At 50.0% G+C, this 14,791-nt stretch overlaps 1 protein-coding gene across 4 annotated transcripts in view; it reads left to right on the forward strand.

Annotated features, from left to right (window-relative positions):
• lrrk2 (leucine-rich repeat kinase 2) overlaps positions 1-14,791 on the forward strand; it is a 178,063-nt gene that overhangs the window by 19,511 nt on the left and 143,761 nt on the right. For 3 of the 4 annotated variants that reach the window (XM_030095652.1, XM_030095654.1, XM_030095653.1), the window contains exons 4-14: positions 337-425; positions 769-903; positions 4,265-4,399; positions 4,729-4,860; positions 6,980-7,099; positions 7,178-7,338; positions 9,651-9,730; positions 9,803-9,909; positions 13,539-13,668; positions 13,757-13,881; positions 14,061-14,188. In XM_030095652.1, the coding sequence (XP_029951512.1) occupies positions 337-425; positions 769-903; positions 4,265-4,399; positions 4,729-4,860; positions 6,980-7,099; positions 7,178-7,338; positions 9,651-9,730; positions 9,803-9,909; positions 13,539-13,668; positions 13,757-13,881; positions 14,061-14,188 (1,342 nt within the window). Of the gene's footprint in view, positions 1-336; positions 426-768; positions 904-4,264; positions 4,400-4,728; positions 4,861-6,979; positions 7,100-7,177; positions 7,339-9,650; positions 9,731-9,802; positions 9,910-13,538; positions 13,669-13,756; positions 13,882-14,060; positions 14,189-14,791 lie in introns of those variants that run through there. The other variant, XM_030095655.1, reaches the window with a different exon arrangement.

Here is a 14,791-nt window from a genome sequence, read left to right on the forward strand (position 1 = left end):
GAAGGTCGCTGGATGTGACCGAAACTAGTAGAGGTAACTTTACTCTCGCCACTACCTGTCTTTTAAAAGAACCAGAATTTAATCTTATTCCAGCACCCATTTTGGACATTCCCTGAAAACTTCAACAATATCAGTAAAAAAACTGCATTCTGTTGTGTTTTGTTGCTGACAGACAAAGAAACCTGCCAGAAACAGGAAGTCCTTGGTGGAAGTAACAAGCATTAACTGAGCTGCACAGGAGTGGAGACAGTGTTCCTCACCCAGCTCACTATGTGGGCTCCTCAGGACTTCAGAAACACGAGGAGGTGGAATGATGGAGTGTGACTGTGTTTTCAGGCAGATCCTGAGGGTGCTGTCTCAGTTCAGGACTGACCGTCGGGTGACCATGGTGGGACTTCGAGCTCTGGCTCTGCTGCTGCGATCAGGTTTGACTCCGCCCACCACCCCGTGGAACAGCTTCAGAACAGACAGAAGGACTAAAACGGCGTGATTTTCACTGAGGATGTGTGATGTGAGACAACTTGTGGCTCCAGGGAAGACAGACAGATGACAAATGCACAATCAGCAGGAAAACAGCAGGGCCTCATTTCTAAACACTGCTGAGGCTCAGTGCTGACGCACCTGGAGGTCTTCACCAATCAGATCCCATCAGATCGATGCACTCTCAGTTCAGTAGTCTGGGTCAGGGTGTTGGCGGATGCCCCGCCCTGGCTGGAGGACGAACCGACCTGATAACTGCAGCTGAAGTCAGGAGTGTTGTTTCCTCAGACCTGACCCTCCTGATGGTGCTGGAGGAGGAAGACGATGTGTTTGCTCTGGTGGTTCAGGCCATGAAGACGTTTCCAGCCCTGGAGGAAGTGCAGCTTCAAGGCTGTGGAGCTCTGCAGCTGCTTCTGGACAGAGGTAGGCAGCTCTGCCGGGTGTCGTCAGGTCCGTCCACCAAGAACCCCACCAACCATCCCACCCCCACCCCCACCCCAACCATCAGGCCAAACCGACAAACACACACACATAAAGGGAGAGAGAAAGAGAAAAGAATAAATAAATAAATAAAAACTAATAATAAAAAAGAAATAAACAAAAAAATAAGTAAAGTAGAAATTGGCACTCAGAGAGGCAGACCTCCGCCACAGCTCAGATCAGTCACCAACAACAAACACCAGATATAATCACACAACATTGTGAAGGGGGGTGTGATCGGAGTGGAGCGGCGTGCGGCCCCTCTCTCTGTCGCCCTCTCTCCCTGTGTGTGTGTGTGTGTGTGTGTGTGTGTTTATCTGAAAAGGAAAACCGAAAAGCAACATAATTTGTTATTTTACGTCATTTTAATGTAAAAATTGACCGGATTCTCTCGTATTTTCCGTTCCCGACTTCCTGTGTGGAGCGATCTGCTCTGTCCAGCTTTACAACTGGCGGTCCGCGGCGCGCGGAGAAAATAGAGGAGCGGAGCGAGTGCGAGTGCTCCGCGGAAGGATATACCGGAGCACAGCAGTAGAAGCATAGACTCAGCCGCTGTGCGCCGGTATATCCTTCCGCAGCGCACTATGCTTGTGCAGGTCTGTGTGTGTCAAAACATTATTTTAAGGGATTGAAAAAGAAAACACGTCTTTTAAAAAGTTTTATAACCATTTGGATTTACTTTGCGTGCTAATACACCGTCCCCTGGACCACTGGAAGGAGGATTATGTCCACTTTCTCAGTCTGGCTCTGTCTCCTCTTCACCTGCCGTAGTTGAGCTAAGCTAACTGCGATGCTAACAGCTGTTAGCCAGGCACTGGACGAACGGACACAAAAAAGGTATTTATGGGCTTATCTCACTTTGTAAATGACAGGGATAGGGCGTGGGTCCAAAATCTTCGGAGTATTCTTTTAAGGAATAAATGTATTTTACAAGAGGATCCCATATTACATGAAACTTCTTCAATGATCGAGCCATCAAGCATCTCAGCTTCTCAAGTTTAAGATTATAGCGCCTGTCAGGGCGCGAAATTCCCTATAAAAAGGCGGCGGGGACCGATTGAGATGGAATCTCCGCCAGTTTAGGTGTCATATAAGCAGGTCCTTCCCGCCTGTTGGCTTTTTTTTAACATGAAATTGCATCGCTTCTCTTTTAATGAATCGATCATAACCAACACAACTCGTAACTCTGGGATTCCATTTTTGCATTCTTCTTCTCTGTGCTTCACACTGCACTCTGCATCTAACAATCACAATGCGCCCTCTGCTGGATTGAAGGAGGCGCTGCTGTGAACTCCAAACAACAAATACTTCAGAACACTATGACAGCAATTGTCATTGTGCCTCTTGGGCAAATAATTAATCAGTTTAAAGGTGTCTGTTATCACTGCTATGCTGATGATATCCAGCTTTATTTTTCCTTCACACCCCGCAACATTGCCTCCCTGTCAGCTCTAAGTGAGTGTGTGACGGCGATAAAACACTGGATGGCTAATAATTTTCTGCAGCTAAATTCTGATAAAACTGAATTTCTTATCTCTGCTCCTCCAAGTCTTGTCCCTAGGATCATAAATGGTTTAGGTCTCCATACCTCCGTGATTAAATCTTCTGTTAAAATTCTAGGTGTCACTGTAGATCAGGCTCTGACTCTGGATCAACATGTGAAACTTCTGATCCGTTCTTGCTTTATTCAGTTGAGGAACAGCCAGACTGAGGCCCGTTGTCTCTCAAGCTGAGATGGAGATGCTAATCCATGCGTTTGTATCATCACACCTGGATTACTGCAACTCGCGGTTTACCTCCGTCAGCAAAGCGTCTCTGGATCGCCTGCAAGTGGTCCAAAACGCTGCTGCCAGACTGCTGACCAGGACCCCCAGGAGGTCCCACATAACTCCAGTCTTAGTCTTTAATTTAGTTTTAGTCAAAACACTGACATTGTCGTCTCGTCTCATCTCGTTAACGAAACAACAGATACGTCTCGTCACATTTCCGTCTTTAAAGAGGTATTTTTAGCTCGTCACGTTTCGTTTAGTCGTGGAAAAAAGAGGCATTGACGAAATATTTTTGTTGTCATCGTTAACGAGAACAACTCTGATCTGTTGCAGGTATCACTGCTTAAGGGGTATATTCCTGCCTACAGATATCAAACCTCAGTGAGGAGGCTTAATAAGCACACAGGGTCGGTGTGTCCAGCTGGGAGACTGGACAAGCAAGAGCGGCATAACCGATCTGTGAGAAGAAAACTGGGGGATAAAAATAGGAGAGGACGGGGAAAAACAAGAACCCACATACAGACAGACATAAAACGAAACACAAGGAACAATGGCCTACAAAAAACGCCCCAAAAAAAGGAAACGCGTGTCCATCGCACATTGGTGATCGTACCAGCAGCTTCCCTCTCCAGTCGAAGTCCAGCTCCCATATTTTAATATTTTAAGGCATATGGAAATGTGGTCACTCAGTCTTTTAGAAGGAAAAAAAAAAAAAAGGTAAAGCTACTGCAGAAGGCAAAAGAAAATCTCTCTATAAACGTGTATATATATATATGTATGTATATATATATGTATGTATGTATATATGTATGTATATATATATATATATATATATATATATATATATATATATATATATATATATATACCAATACGCATGCATGTACAATCGCACTTGAATCCACACACACCCACAGTCGTACATGCTGCAACATAAACTTGCAGCGCAGACTATCAACAAGTCTAATTAGACAAATTGAAAAATGCGATGTTCGTGATCATCAACTGCGGTCTGAACGCTGTTCAGCTTAGCTTCGCATCGTGTGGAGGTGTCCCTTATCTCGGCCAAAAGTTCCGTTTTGTGCTACGCTAGCTTCATCGTGAGGTTAGCTGGATCCTCCCGTTGTTCCTGCTCTTCTTTCTTCCCTCATTGTCCGAGGTTGCAGTTGCAAACACACTAAAGCAGATAGTTGTATGCGAAGATTCAAACAGGCAGTGGACCAAGTGGAAGTTATTTATGTCGGGGAGCTCGGGCAGCGTGCCTCCTCCCTCAGACCGCTCACAGGAAGTCTGGTCTGCACGACGGGGGCGTGACGAGGTGGGTTTTCTAATGTCAGAATCAGAATCCGGTTACACCACACAGTGAATTTGTTTCGGTGGAGCAGTGCAACAATAGAAAATAGAGATTTAGAAGACAGATGAATTAGAAATAGAGAGGGTATTGAGAAGCTAGAAATAGCTCAGTAACAGCAGCTTGGTGGTTGTGAATGTTCTCCTCTCTCCTGGTCCATGATGCTGGGCCTCGGTGGTTCCAGTGAGTGATAGCCATCTGCTGGAGTTCGTGGAGAACCAGGATCATGCTGTGGTCCTCGCAGCTCTTCAGAGGTTTCCAGACAACGCAGAGCTGCTCCTCCAGGGATTTAAAGTACTGCTCCCCCTCGCCGGTCCTGGTAAGTGAGCCAGACCCTGAGCTGAAGGGGGGACGTTTCATAATGAACATTCTCTGAGTGGAACTGATCAAGTTCCAGGCATGTTTTTTCGTTTCCACTCTGTCCTGCACAAATCCGTGATTGAGCTCATTCATGGTTTTGTTTCTTGAATGCTTGTCAGCGTTGCTCTCATTTTGAGACCTGATGTGTATTCTGCTTGTTTTTTCCTCTTTCTTTCTTTGCCTAGAGTCTTCATCAATAGGCCGAGCATTGAACATGAAGTTATTTACATGATCAGGGTTCAGCGTTCTGGTTAGGATGCAGTTCTCAAGCTTTGCCACTTTCTGCAGGCAGTAACGTGGAAGTGTTGATGTCAGGAGGCACCCGGTGCTACAGCCTCATCGTCTCCACCATGGACACCTTTCCCGAGGTGGAGGACATCCAGGAGACGGCCTGCTGCCTGCTCCAGAGGCTGACTTCAGGTCAGACCAGAGAGACAGTCTTCCCAGTAAAGTATCAGATGTTTCATAAGAATGTCGAAGAACTTTGTAGCTGTCATGCATGTTTCCTCCAAGAATGGCCTGTCATGTACCAGCAGGTACCAGTGGCCTGCTGGGAATTCAACGGCATCCTCTATAGAACATAAAAGACCCATACACTTCAATCAGCCATGGGGGTGAAGTTCCTCAGCAGCATTATAGTCAAGTTTATTTATATAACACCAATTCAATCAATCAATCAATCAATGTATTTTTGTACAGCCCAGTATCACAACAACAGCTGCCTCAGAGGCTTCAAGATGTTACATTGGTTGGTAAAAATAAAAACAGTGAATAAGCATAATGTTAATATGTCAAATTCACAGTAAGGAGACAAAACGAAGCAACCACCGCCTTAGACCCTCACATCCGGCAAGAAAAAACTCCAAAAACCCAGTGGGAGAAGAAGAGATCTTGGGGAGAACCACAGTATGGAGGGATCCCTCTCCCAGGGACGGACAGCTTTGGCAACAGCTAGCATGAGACAACAAGAAGTAAAGCCGAGGACTATGTTGAGGACAGTCCGTTGGACGGTCCAGCACAAGAAGCTCGGATCCCAGCAGTAGAACCGAAGCCAGTCCACGGGCAGGACCGACAGGGGTGTCCTCCCGGTCCGGACGGAGCTTGTTCGTAGGCCTTCGTAATAGTGGAGTCAGCAACTGAAACTGGAGAAGACTCCCCCTCGAAGGGGGGGACAGCAGGTGAAAAGCAATGAACGGACTAAAGGGAAGAACATTCAGACATTAGAGGACAGGGCTCAGTGCACCGTACTTCCCACAGCATTCTAGCTCCTAGGGCAGCTTTGTGGATAGTTTAGTATTCACCACAGATGCATCAGGACACTACTGCTGCATGAGCAAGCTGGAGAGACTCGGGAAAGAAAAAACTCTCCAAAGGAAGAAACCTGCAGAAACAGGCTCAGAGGAGGATTTTAAATTCTACTGTAGATTTAACAGGAAGCCAGTGAAGAGAAGCTCATATTGTTCTGATGTGTTCTCCTGCTGGTTCTCCTCAGAACTCGTGCTGCAGCGTTTTAAACCAGCTGAAGACTTTTTGTCCAGTTGTTGTGGCTGATCTGAACAGTCTAGTTGGGACAAGTTGTAGGTTTAGATGAAGAACTCAGAGTTCTGTAGGATGAAGCTGGGTCGTTGTAAGTCAGGTTATTTTCATGCTTGTTTCATGATGACAGATCTGTTTGCTTTTTTTTGTTTGTTTGTTTGACAGAGCTTATGTCCGTCCTCGCTCCATCTACCATCAAATGAATGAATTTAAAAGCAGTTTAGGTTTTATTAAAGCCGTTTTTAGGGAAATCATACAGAACTGATAGCTTATGAAGTTTTTTTAAAGTGAGAATAATTTCATTTCAATGGATATTTTGATCTAATTCAGATAGAATCAGCTGTTAGTCTGTAATCTCCATGGTAATGCATTGGTGTTATATGGTGCTTGTTTTTCCACAAAACTGAAAGTGGCCGACAGTTGGGTCGTTCATTCACGCCATGCTTGATGGTGTGAAGGTATGTCTGTCGCCACAGTTATTCTGGGGTAGACTTATGGAAGCTGTTTGATGTCAAACTTGTTTTCTCCCGTTTTGGTTGACCTGCTTCACTGACATCTTAACAGACATTGACATTTATGACCTTTGGTCAGCTGTTGAAGCCTCTTTAGTTTGAGTAACGGGGATCATTTCCCTTCCCTTATTCCAGCATCAGACAGCGGCAGTCAGGAACTGAAGAGAAGTGACTGAAAGCGACGCTGTAAATGCTCCACGTCTGAAACCCTTCTGGAAGAAACACATGAGATCAAACTCTGGAAAAAAAAAAGCCATTTCCGCACTAAATCATGAACCAAATGTTCCACGTTCCTAAAATCCATCGATTGAAGGAAGCCCAGCCCACCTCCCCTCCACATTCAGGAAGCGAATGGCTTCATGCTGTTGGTTCCAGCAGCCATCATCGAGTCGCTGGTGTCTTCTTGGTGTTTGGCGCTGGTGCGGCTGCCTGTCTGGGTCTCCGTTCAGGCAGCAGATGGAGGCTGATGACTTTTCGCTTGTTCTTTGCAGAGAGTTACTACAGCATCCTGGTGGTGAATGGCGTTCCCCAGGCCGCACTGAGAGCCTGCCGGGCGTTTCCCAGCAACGCCGTGCTGCAGGCCGCCGCCCTGTCCTGCCTGGGCCGCCTCAGTGAGGACACACACTCTGCAGGTCCACTTCCGTGTGTGTGTCCACGCTGAGGAGTGAGACGGGAACCTTTGCTTTCAGCCGCCGCCGTGGTGCAGAACAGAGTGGTGGCCGAGCAGGGTCTGGAGGACGGAGAGGAGGAGGAGAACCGGGGCAGGGACGAGGTCCAGGACCTGGGTCTGTGCTGGATGGGGGACTGCTGCTCGGCACTGGAGACTCACGCTGCGGATCCTGCCGTTCAGGCCAGTCCTCCTTCTCCAGGCCCTGCAGCCTGCTCTTCTTTAAGTCTTTACTGGGAGATCTGACGCTGTGGTTTGAAGCAATCACAGCTCAGTTTTGAATAAAACCGGAGAAATGAGGAAAGATGTCGAGGTTTCCCCCTCTGACGAGAACATCAAGCTTTGTTGAAGTCAGGTTCTCCTGGGTTCTGCTTCAGGAAGCAAGGCCACTGCAGCATGTTGGCAGCATTTCAGGACCAGTGCAGGCTGGAGAGAAGGAGCTGACTGGGTGTGGACTGGGGGGGGACAGGGGGGACTGGGTGTGGACTGGGTGGGGACTGGGTGGGGACTGGGTGGGGACTGGGGGGGGACTGGGTGGGGACTGGGTGGGGACTGGGTGTGGACTGGGGGGGGACTGGGTGTGGACTGGGGGGGACTGGGTGTGGACAGGGGGGACTGGGTGTGGACTGGGGGGGGACTGGGTGTGGACTGGGTGTGGACTGGGTGTGGACTGGGTGTGGACTGGGTGTGGACCGAGTGTGGACCGAGTGTGGACTGGGGGGACTGTGTGGGGACTGGGGGGACTGGGTGGTTACCGAGTGTGGACCGAGTGTGGACCGAGTGTGGACCGAGTGGGGACCGGGTGGGGACTGGGGGGACTGGGTGTGGACTGGGGGGACTGGGTGGGGAATGGGTGGGGACTGGGTGTGGACCGAGTGTGGACCGAGTGTGGACCGAGTGTGGACCGAGTGTGGACCGGGGGGGGACTGGGTGGGTACTGCGGGGGGACTGGGTGGGGAGGCTGACTGGACGAGCCGGAGCCTTGAAGCAGCACCACCCTGTGGAGCAGCACCACCCTGTGGAGCAGCAGCACCCTGTGGAGCAGCACCACCCTGTGGAGCAGCAGCACCCTGTGGAGCAGCAGCACCCTGTGGAGCAGCACCACCCTGTGGAGCAGCACCACCACCCTGTGGAGCAGCAGCACCACCCTGTGGAGCAGCACCACCCTGTGGAGCAGCACCACCCTGTGGAGCAGCAGCACCCTGTGGAGCAGCACCACCCTGTGGAGCAGCACCACCCTGTGGAGCAGCAGGCCTCATTTCTGAATGAAGAACACACTGAGCTATCGCTGTCATATCATCTGGACTCGACAAAATCTAGACTACATATATGCAGTTCAGCTATTTGGCAAAAAACTTTTCACAAGCAGAGAAGAAACAAGTGTAGACTAATGTAATTAATTGCAGATAGTTTTTTGGGCTCCTCACAAAGACAGCTGGTTGCCCGAGGCCCTGAAAGGTGAGGGGCTTTTCTGGTCAATAATGTTCAAACATCTCCACGACACGCTGCTCAGAGAGCCAGTGCTTCAGATTAACTGGTGTCCGTGTTAACTTGTGACCAGCAGATGATGAAAACCGACTGAAACTTGCAGTGGTTCCAGTGAACATCGGTTTTCTACAGTTAGAGTGAATTTATCATTTTAGAGTGTTTTCTGAGTCTTATTCTACATCTGCTGTTTCCAGCATGTGCTTACAGAAATCTGTCACTCGTTACCATGGGAACCAGTTAATCCAGAACACCGGGCGCCGGTCTGCTGGTAGTCTACCACCGAGCTCTTTCAACAACTGGCTGCTGAGCGATCTGCCTCCGTCTCTCCTCTCCGGTGTTTGTTCTCTCAGGGCTTTTGCTAAAAATGTGATTCTCAGCCACCGTCCAGTTCTTCTGCTGGTTTCTGACTTTCCTGTTTCCTGTCACATCGTCACATCACTACATGCGAGGGAACACATGGCAGAACCAATAACCCCCCGTTCAGTCTGCTTCGCTGTCAGGAGCTGTTTGAGAAACAGCGGATTATGGATCGGTGTAGAGCACCAGATTATATGACACATTTACAATCTGCTTCACCTACAGTCCCATTCAAAGGAGGACTTTTGGGCCTTTGTAAACGTGCCTGTGTCTCCTGTCGTCTTACTTTAAGTTTTCTCCATCACCAGTTTCTCTTTGGCAGAGCTCGTCCTCAGTCGGTGGGCCTGCTTTGTACCATCTGGTAATGGATTTCTTGACTTGCTGATAGCAGCACTTCAGCCAGATCCTCACCCTTTGTTGTGTTGTATCTTCATCACAGCTCCGGCCTTCTGTCTTTAAGACAAGTTTCTATTTTGAAATGCTGCAGATGAAGAACTGGCTTCGTTTCAGCTCATTCCCCTGACAAGTCTGTGGACATGTGAAGCTTGTTTATTTGAGGGCTGTGCCCCCTCCCCCGTCTTGCCCCCCCGTCCTGCCCCCCCCCCGTCCTGCCCCCCTGACTTGCCCCCCTGCCCTGTGCTGTCCTGCAGGCGGCGGCCTGCCGGGCCGTCCACAGCCTGCTGCAGCAGCCGGCTGCGGCGCTCTGCTGGGAGGAGGAGCCGACTGGAAGGTGGGAGGGCCGTCCCCGCCTGTCGCCTCTGCTTCATGGTCACCTTTAACAGTGGAGGCGTCTGCTTTTCAGGACTCCGCTCCACAGTCAGCTGATGGCAGCCATGCTGCTGCACTCGTCCTCTCCCGCCGTGTTTGCAGCTGCTGCCGGTGCGATGGCCACGCTCATCAGAGACCGCGGTGAGTGTCCCGCGGTGCTGCGGAGGTCCGGCTCTGCGGAACCTCCACAATCAGAAACAACCTGCACGGCTCATTATGAGCCTGCCGCCTGCCACACGGGGGCACCTGCTGGCTGCTGGAGATGTTTTCATCCATCCATCCGTCCTCTACCACTTATCCAGGACCCGGTCGCTGCCGGAGCAGTTTAAGTAGGGATGTCCAGACTTCCTTGTCCCCAGACTGTTCCTCCAGCTCTTCCGGGAGGATCCCAAGTCGTTCCCAGGCCAGCCGAGAGACAGTCTGTCCAGCGTGTCCTGGGTCTTCCCCGGGGGCTCCTCACTGTGTCCTTTAGTGTTCTTTCTTGTCTTTTCAATCATGACCCAGAGCTGACCATAGGTGAGCGTGGGGGCGTAGTTTTAGAGCTTTTCGGCTCAGCTCCTTCTTCATCGCAACAGACCGATACGACTGCATCACTGCACCGATCTGCCTGTCAATCTCTGAGGGTAAACACAGGATTTCATCTCTGCATTGTGCAGATGGCGTTTTTGTTGGCTTCATGGAGCCTGAACCTACGGCATGCACTGTGGCAGTTTGCAGCCAAGGATGGTGATGGGGATGAGGATCCACACCTCCAAATCCAAGGCCATGGTCCTCAAACCGGAAGAAGGTGCTCTGCCCTCTCCAGGTCGGCGTAGAGACTCTGCCCCAAGGTGGAGGAGGAAGTGTCTTGCGGTTTTGTTCTCGGGTGGGGGGCCGATGGAGTATAAGATGAACAGGCAGATCAGTGCAGCGTCTGCAGTGATGCAGCCGTATCATTCTATCATGGTGAAGAGGGAGCTGAACTGAGAGGAGAAGCTCTCGATTTACCGGTCAGTCTACATCCCCACCCTCACCTATGGTCATGGCCGAAAAGACAAGATCCGGATACAAGCAGCTGAAATGAGCTTCCTGGTAGGGTGGCTGATAGGGGGAGGAGCTACGTCACCAGGGAGGAGCTCGGAGTGGAGCCGCTGCTCCTCCACATCGAGAGAAGCCAGCTGAGGAGGCTCAGCATCTGTTTAGGACGCCTCCTGGACGCTTCCCTTAAGAGGTGTTGTGGGCATGTCCCACCAGGAGACCCCAGGGACGACCCAGGACAGGCTGGAAAGACTATTTCTCTTAACTGGCCTGGGAACGCCTTGGGATCCTCACAGAAGGGCTGGAGGAAGAGTCTGGGGTCAGGGAAGTCTGGGCGTCCATGCATGAACTGCTGACCCTACGACCTGGTCCCAAATAAGTGGCTGAGGGAGGATGGATGGATTCCCTGACAAACTGACACAGCTCTGTAGTTTTTCAATTCTAAAAAAGAGCTTTCCTGAGAGCTGGTGGTTGATCGAGATAAGCATGTCTGGCAATACTTGAGTTTCCATATCCCATAGTGAGATATCGAAACGAGTGCTATGAATGAGAACTTAAAGCTATAGTGCGTAACTTCGGTCGCCCTCTAGCGGAATTCTGCGTTCTTACAACAATAAAGCCGGCGCTTCCACATGACGTACACCCCGGTGTTCCCCCTCCTCCCCCCCTCCCCCTCTCCCCCCAATCTGCCACAGTGATTCGCGTTTCCACAGCGCCAATCACCGTTGGAAACGGTTTTTATTGTGTGTGAATAAGGACAGCTGGTGAAAAAAAGACGGACTCTTCCAAAGAGGAAATTATTGTTTTTTTTTTTGTTTTTGTTTTTTTTTTTTTTTTTTTTTTGCCACAGAAACGCAAATAGCTTATTACAAACGGGAGACAAGGTGCCTGCTAATTTGTACCTGACAAGTTTGCCTTCTCCGTCGGTCACTTTCCTTCTCCCAACCGTCCAGGCTTTTTTTCTGGTGGTAGGATCCACTCCAGGACTCTTTCTCGGCCGTTTCTTTGGATTATCCGCCATGCCGCTTCCTCATTCTGCCTGAGCTGAGCCTGTTGCTATGAGACGCTCTGCGCGTCCTCCCCCTCCCTTCTTGTTGTGACGTAAAATGCGTAATTTCCTGCTCGCCAGCGCGGGAATGTCGCCGGTCGACACGCAAAGCAAGAAATATATATATTGAAAAATCCCGCGACATGTTAGAGGAGCCGATCGGCTTAATCTGCATTTTGTCATCTCCACTAGTAGTGGCTTGGCTAAAACAGACGTTCATAGACATTTAAAAGTTACGCACTATAGCTTTAAGGTTACTGAAGGTAACCCGGTTCTCAGAGTAGCATGAGTGAGATGTCTCACCAGACAGCCCCCCCTGCTGGGCGAAGCCAGAAGAGGGGCTTACAGACCTGCCAACCTGTACGCATTTTGCGTAGCAGGTACGCAATTTGACATTAAAATACGCTGGTACGCTCCGCCTCATTAAACTACGCAAAAAGCTGCAGACGTCTGTGAGCGCTGTTATAAATGCGGACCGTGGACGTTCTCATGTCTGACAACACAATGCAGCAGCAGGGCTCTGAAGTGTCACGCATTTCGATGTGTTGTCACGCAGTCACGGCACACATTGTATTTGTCACGTTGAAAAAAATACCGGTAAATTAGGCTGGTGCGCCGCAGCTATGGAACCGGGAGGAAACACATGTGCTACCCTCGTAGAGCTGCGACGTTCAATGAACGAGTCGTTCGTTTGAACGGCTCTTTCAAGTGAACGACGAGAGCCGGTTCTCAGCTGTCTGAGAGCCGTTCCTTTGTGCAAACTGTCCTCGCTTCCTTCACGTGTCTCCTGAGTGTCCTGAGTCCAGCTGTCTCCGCTGCCTTCATGTGAATGACGGAGTTTCAGTTTTCCGCCGCTTGCTCCAGTCACCTGAATGCAGCAGCTAACTAGCGGAGGAGGAGTGTCGCGAAACCGGAGCGGAGCCGGGGTTTTGGAAGAACTGATTCCCTATTAACTGGCGACTGGGTTTCTTTCACGTCCCTTGTTGCTGATGGATGTTAAAAACCAGACAAAAAGCCGTGTCCGACCTTTTATGAGTCTGATTTCAACATCTGCTGCTACTAGCAGCAGCAGCAGGAAGTGCTAAAGGAAGTCAGTCACCAGTTAACAAGGAAACCAGTTCATTTGAAACACCGTATTGACGGCTTTATAAAGGTTTTAGTAATGGAACACACGCACGCATGCGCAAACACAGCATAAAATCCTCAGTTAAAGGACATGTAGCAGCATTTTGAAGCTCTTTTCTGGGGACGACGTGCAAGGTCAGCCGCAATGTAATGTGTATCAGAAAAACATCAGTTAAATATTTGTCATTAAACAAATTAAAGACTTAAAATTTCAAACTGACAGTACCCCCCCCCCCCCCCCGGTCGACAACTGCCCCAGCAACTGGTACTCCAAAAATTTTGCCAAGGTTGGCAGGTCTGGGCTTATTCTGAGTGACGCTGCGTGGATGACGCAGGCTGCTTCAGGGTAGGCGGCTCCACCCTCGGTGGACCTCGCGATTACCAGCCAATCAGGATTGGCGTAATGAGGTAATGCTTCTGGGCATACGCTGGGGGCGTATCCCATAGTGAGACATCTCACTAATGTTCCTCTGAGAACCAGGCTTACGTTAAACAACCTAAAGTTTTGGCAGTGTCTCACTGAGTGAAACGCCCCAGACGTTGATGGTGGTGCTGCAGTTAAAATGTGCTTTGCTTGTAGGAAAAATCCGCTCTCTGCTGCTGTCCAGTGGTCTTCATGTTAACTTGGTGGAGATGATGAAGAGACATTTAACCTCAGCAGAAGTTTCCATCAGTGCGTGTAAACTGTTGAAGCTGCTCTTCCAGGGAAGGTGGGCTCAAACCCGCGACACACGCCTATGTCCACTCAGCACTTCATTTATTCATGAATGAAACGTCCTGGTGTGCTTCCACTGGCAGAACAGTGAGCCTGGATGAGCTGAACATGGTCATGAGTCAGATCATCAGCTCCATGAAGGCCCACAACTTCCAGGCTGAGCTGCAGCTGGAGGCTCTGCAGGCCAGCATGGTCTTCCTGTGCCCAGGTACTGGGGTCGGTCTGTCTGTCTGTCTGTCTGTCTCTGTCTGTCTGTCTCTGTCTGTCTGTCTGTCTCTGTCTGTCTCTGTCTGTCTGTCTCTGTCTGTCAGTCAGTGAAGCTGCCTCACTGGCGACCTTGTGACGACCTTGCCTGTTTCCCTGCCCTCCCTGGTGTGTGATGTGCAGACCGCAGTCTGAGGGAGTACGGCATGTCGGTGATGGATCCAGACATGGCTGACGTGTCCCTGAAGGTCCTGAAGAACCAGTGTGTGGTGGAAGACGCCCACACGCTCTACCTGGAAGTCCTCAACAGGGTATGATCTCCATGGAAACCCCCTCCCTTCCTGTCATCCTCGTTTTCAGGGCGAGGCTCTTCTTGTGGACTCTATGCACAACTTCACCACTTCCTGACCTTCAGAAGGCTCCATGTTTCCTGTCTTTCATGACAGGACGAGCTGATTAGTCCAGGTGTCCCTGACCTCTGTAACCACAACAGACACACCTGCATTGATCAGCTCCTCCTATCATGAAAGGCAGGAAGCAAACGAGCCTCCTGAAGTTCAGGAAGTGGTTGAGTTGTGCATAGAGCCCATACGACAGAATAACCACAAAAAAGCAAAATTCCTCCCTGGACATTATTTTTTCGAAAGGACAGAGACACCAGTGTGTCACACAGAGCCTGGCGTTGGACGACTCTTCGTCTGTTCGTGACAGAAGCCACAGTCACTTCTGAGCATGGAGCTGAGGCTCCAACCAGACGTTTAGAGTGAGGATTTTTGATCCCTGTTGGCCAGCCCTGGTGCTCTCTCTCCTCACATGGCTAAGACACAGCGCCCTCTACAGGCCTGACTCCAGATCTACATCCTCCACATTGGTGTTGTGATCAAAACTGGGCTGTATTAGATGGCTCAGCAGCA

Source organism: Salarias fasciatus, chromosome 7, assembly GCF_902148845.1.
Source record: "Salarias fasciatus chromosome 7, fSalaFa1.1, whole genome shotgun sequence".
In the NCBI taxonomy this organism is placed as follows: domain Eukaryota; kingdom Metazoa; phylum Chordata; class Actinopteri; order Blenniiformes; family Blenniidae; genus Salarias; species Salarias fasciatus.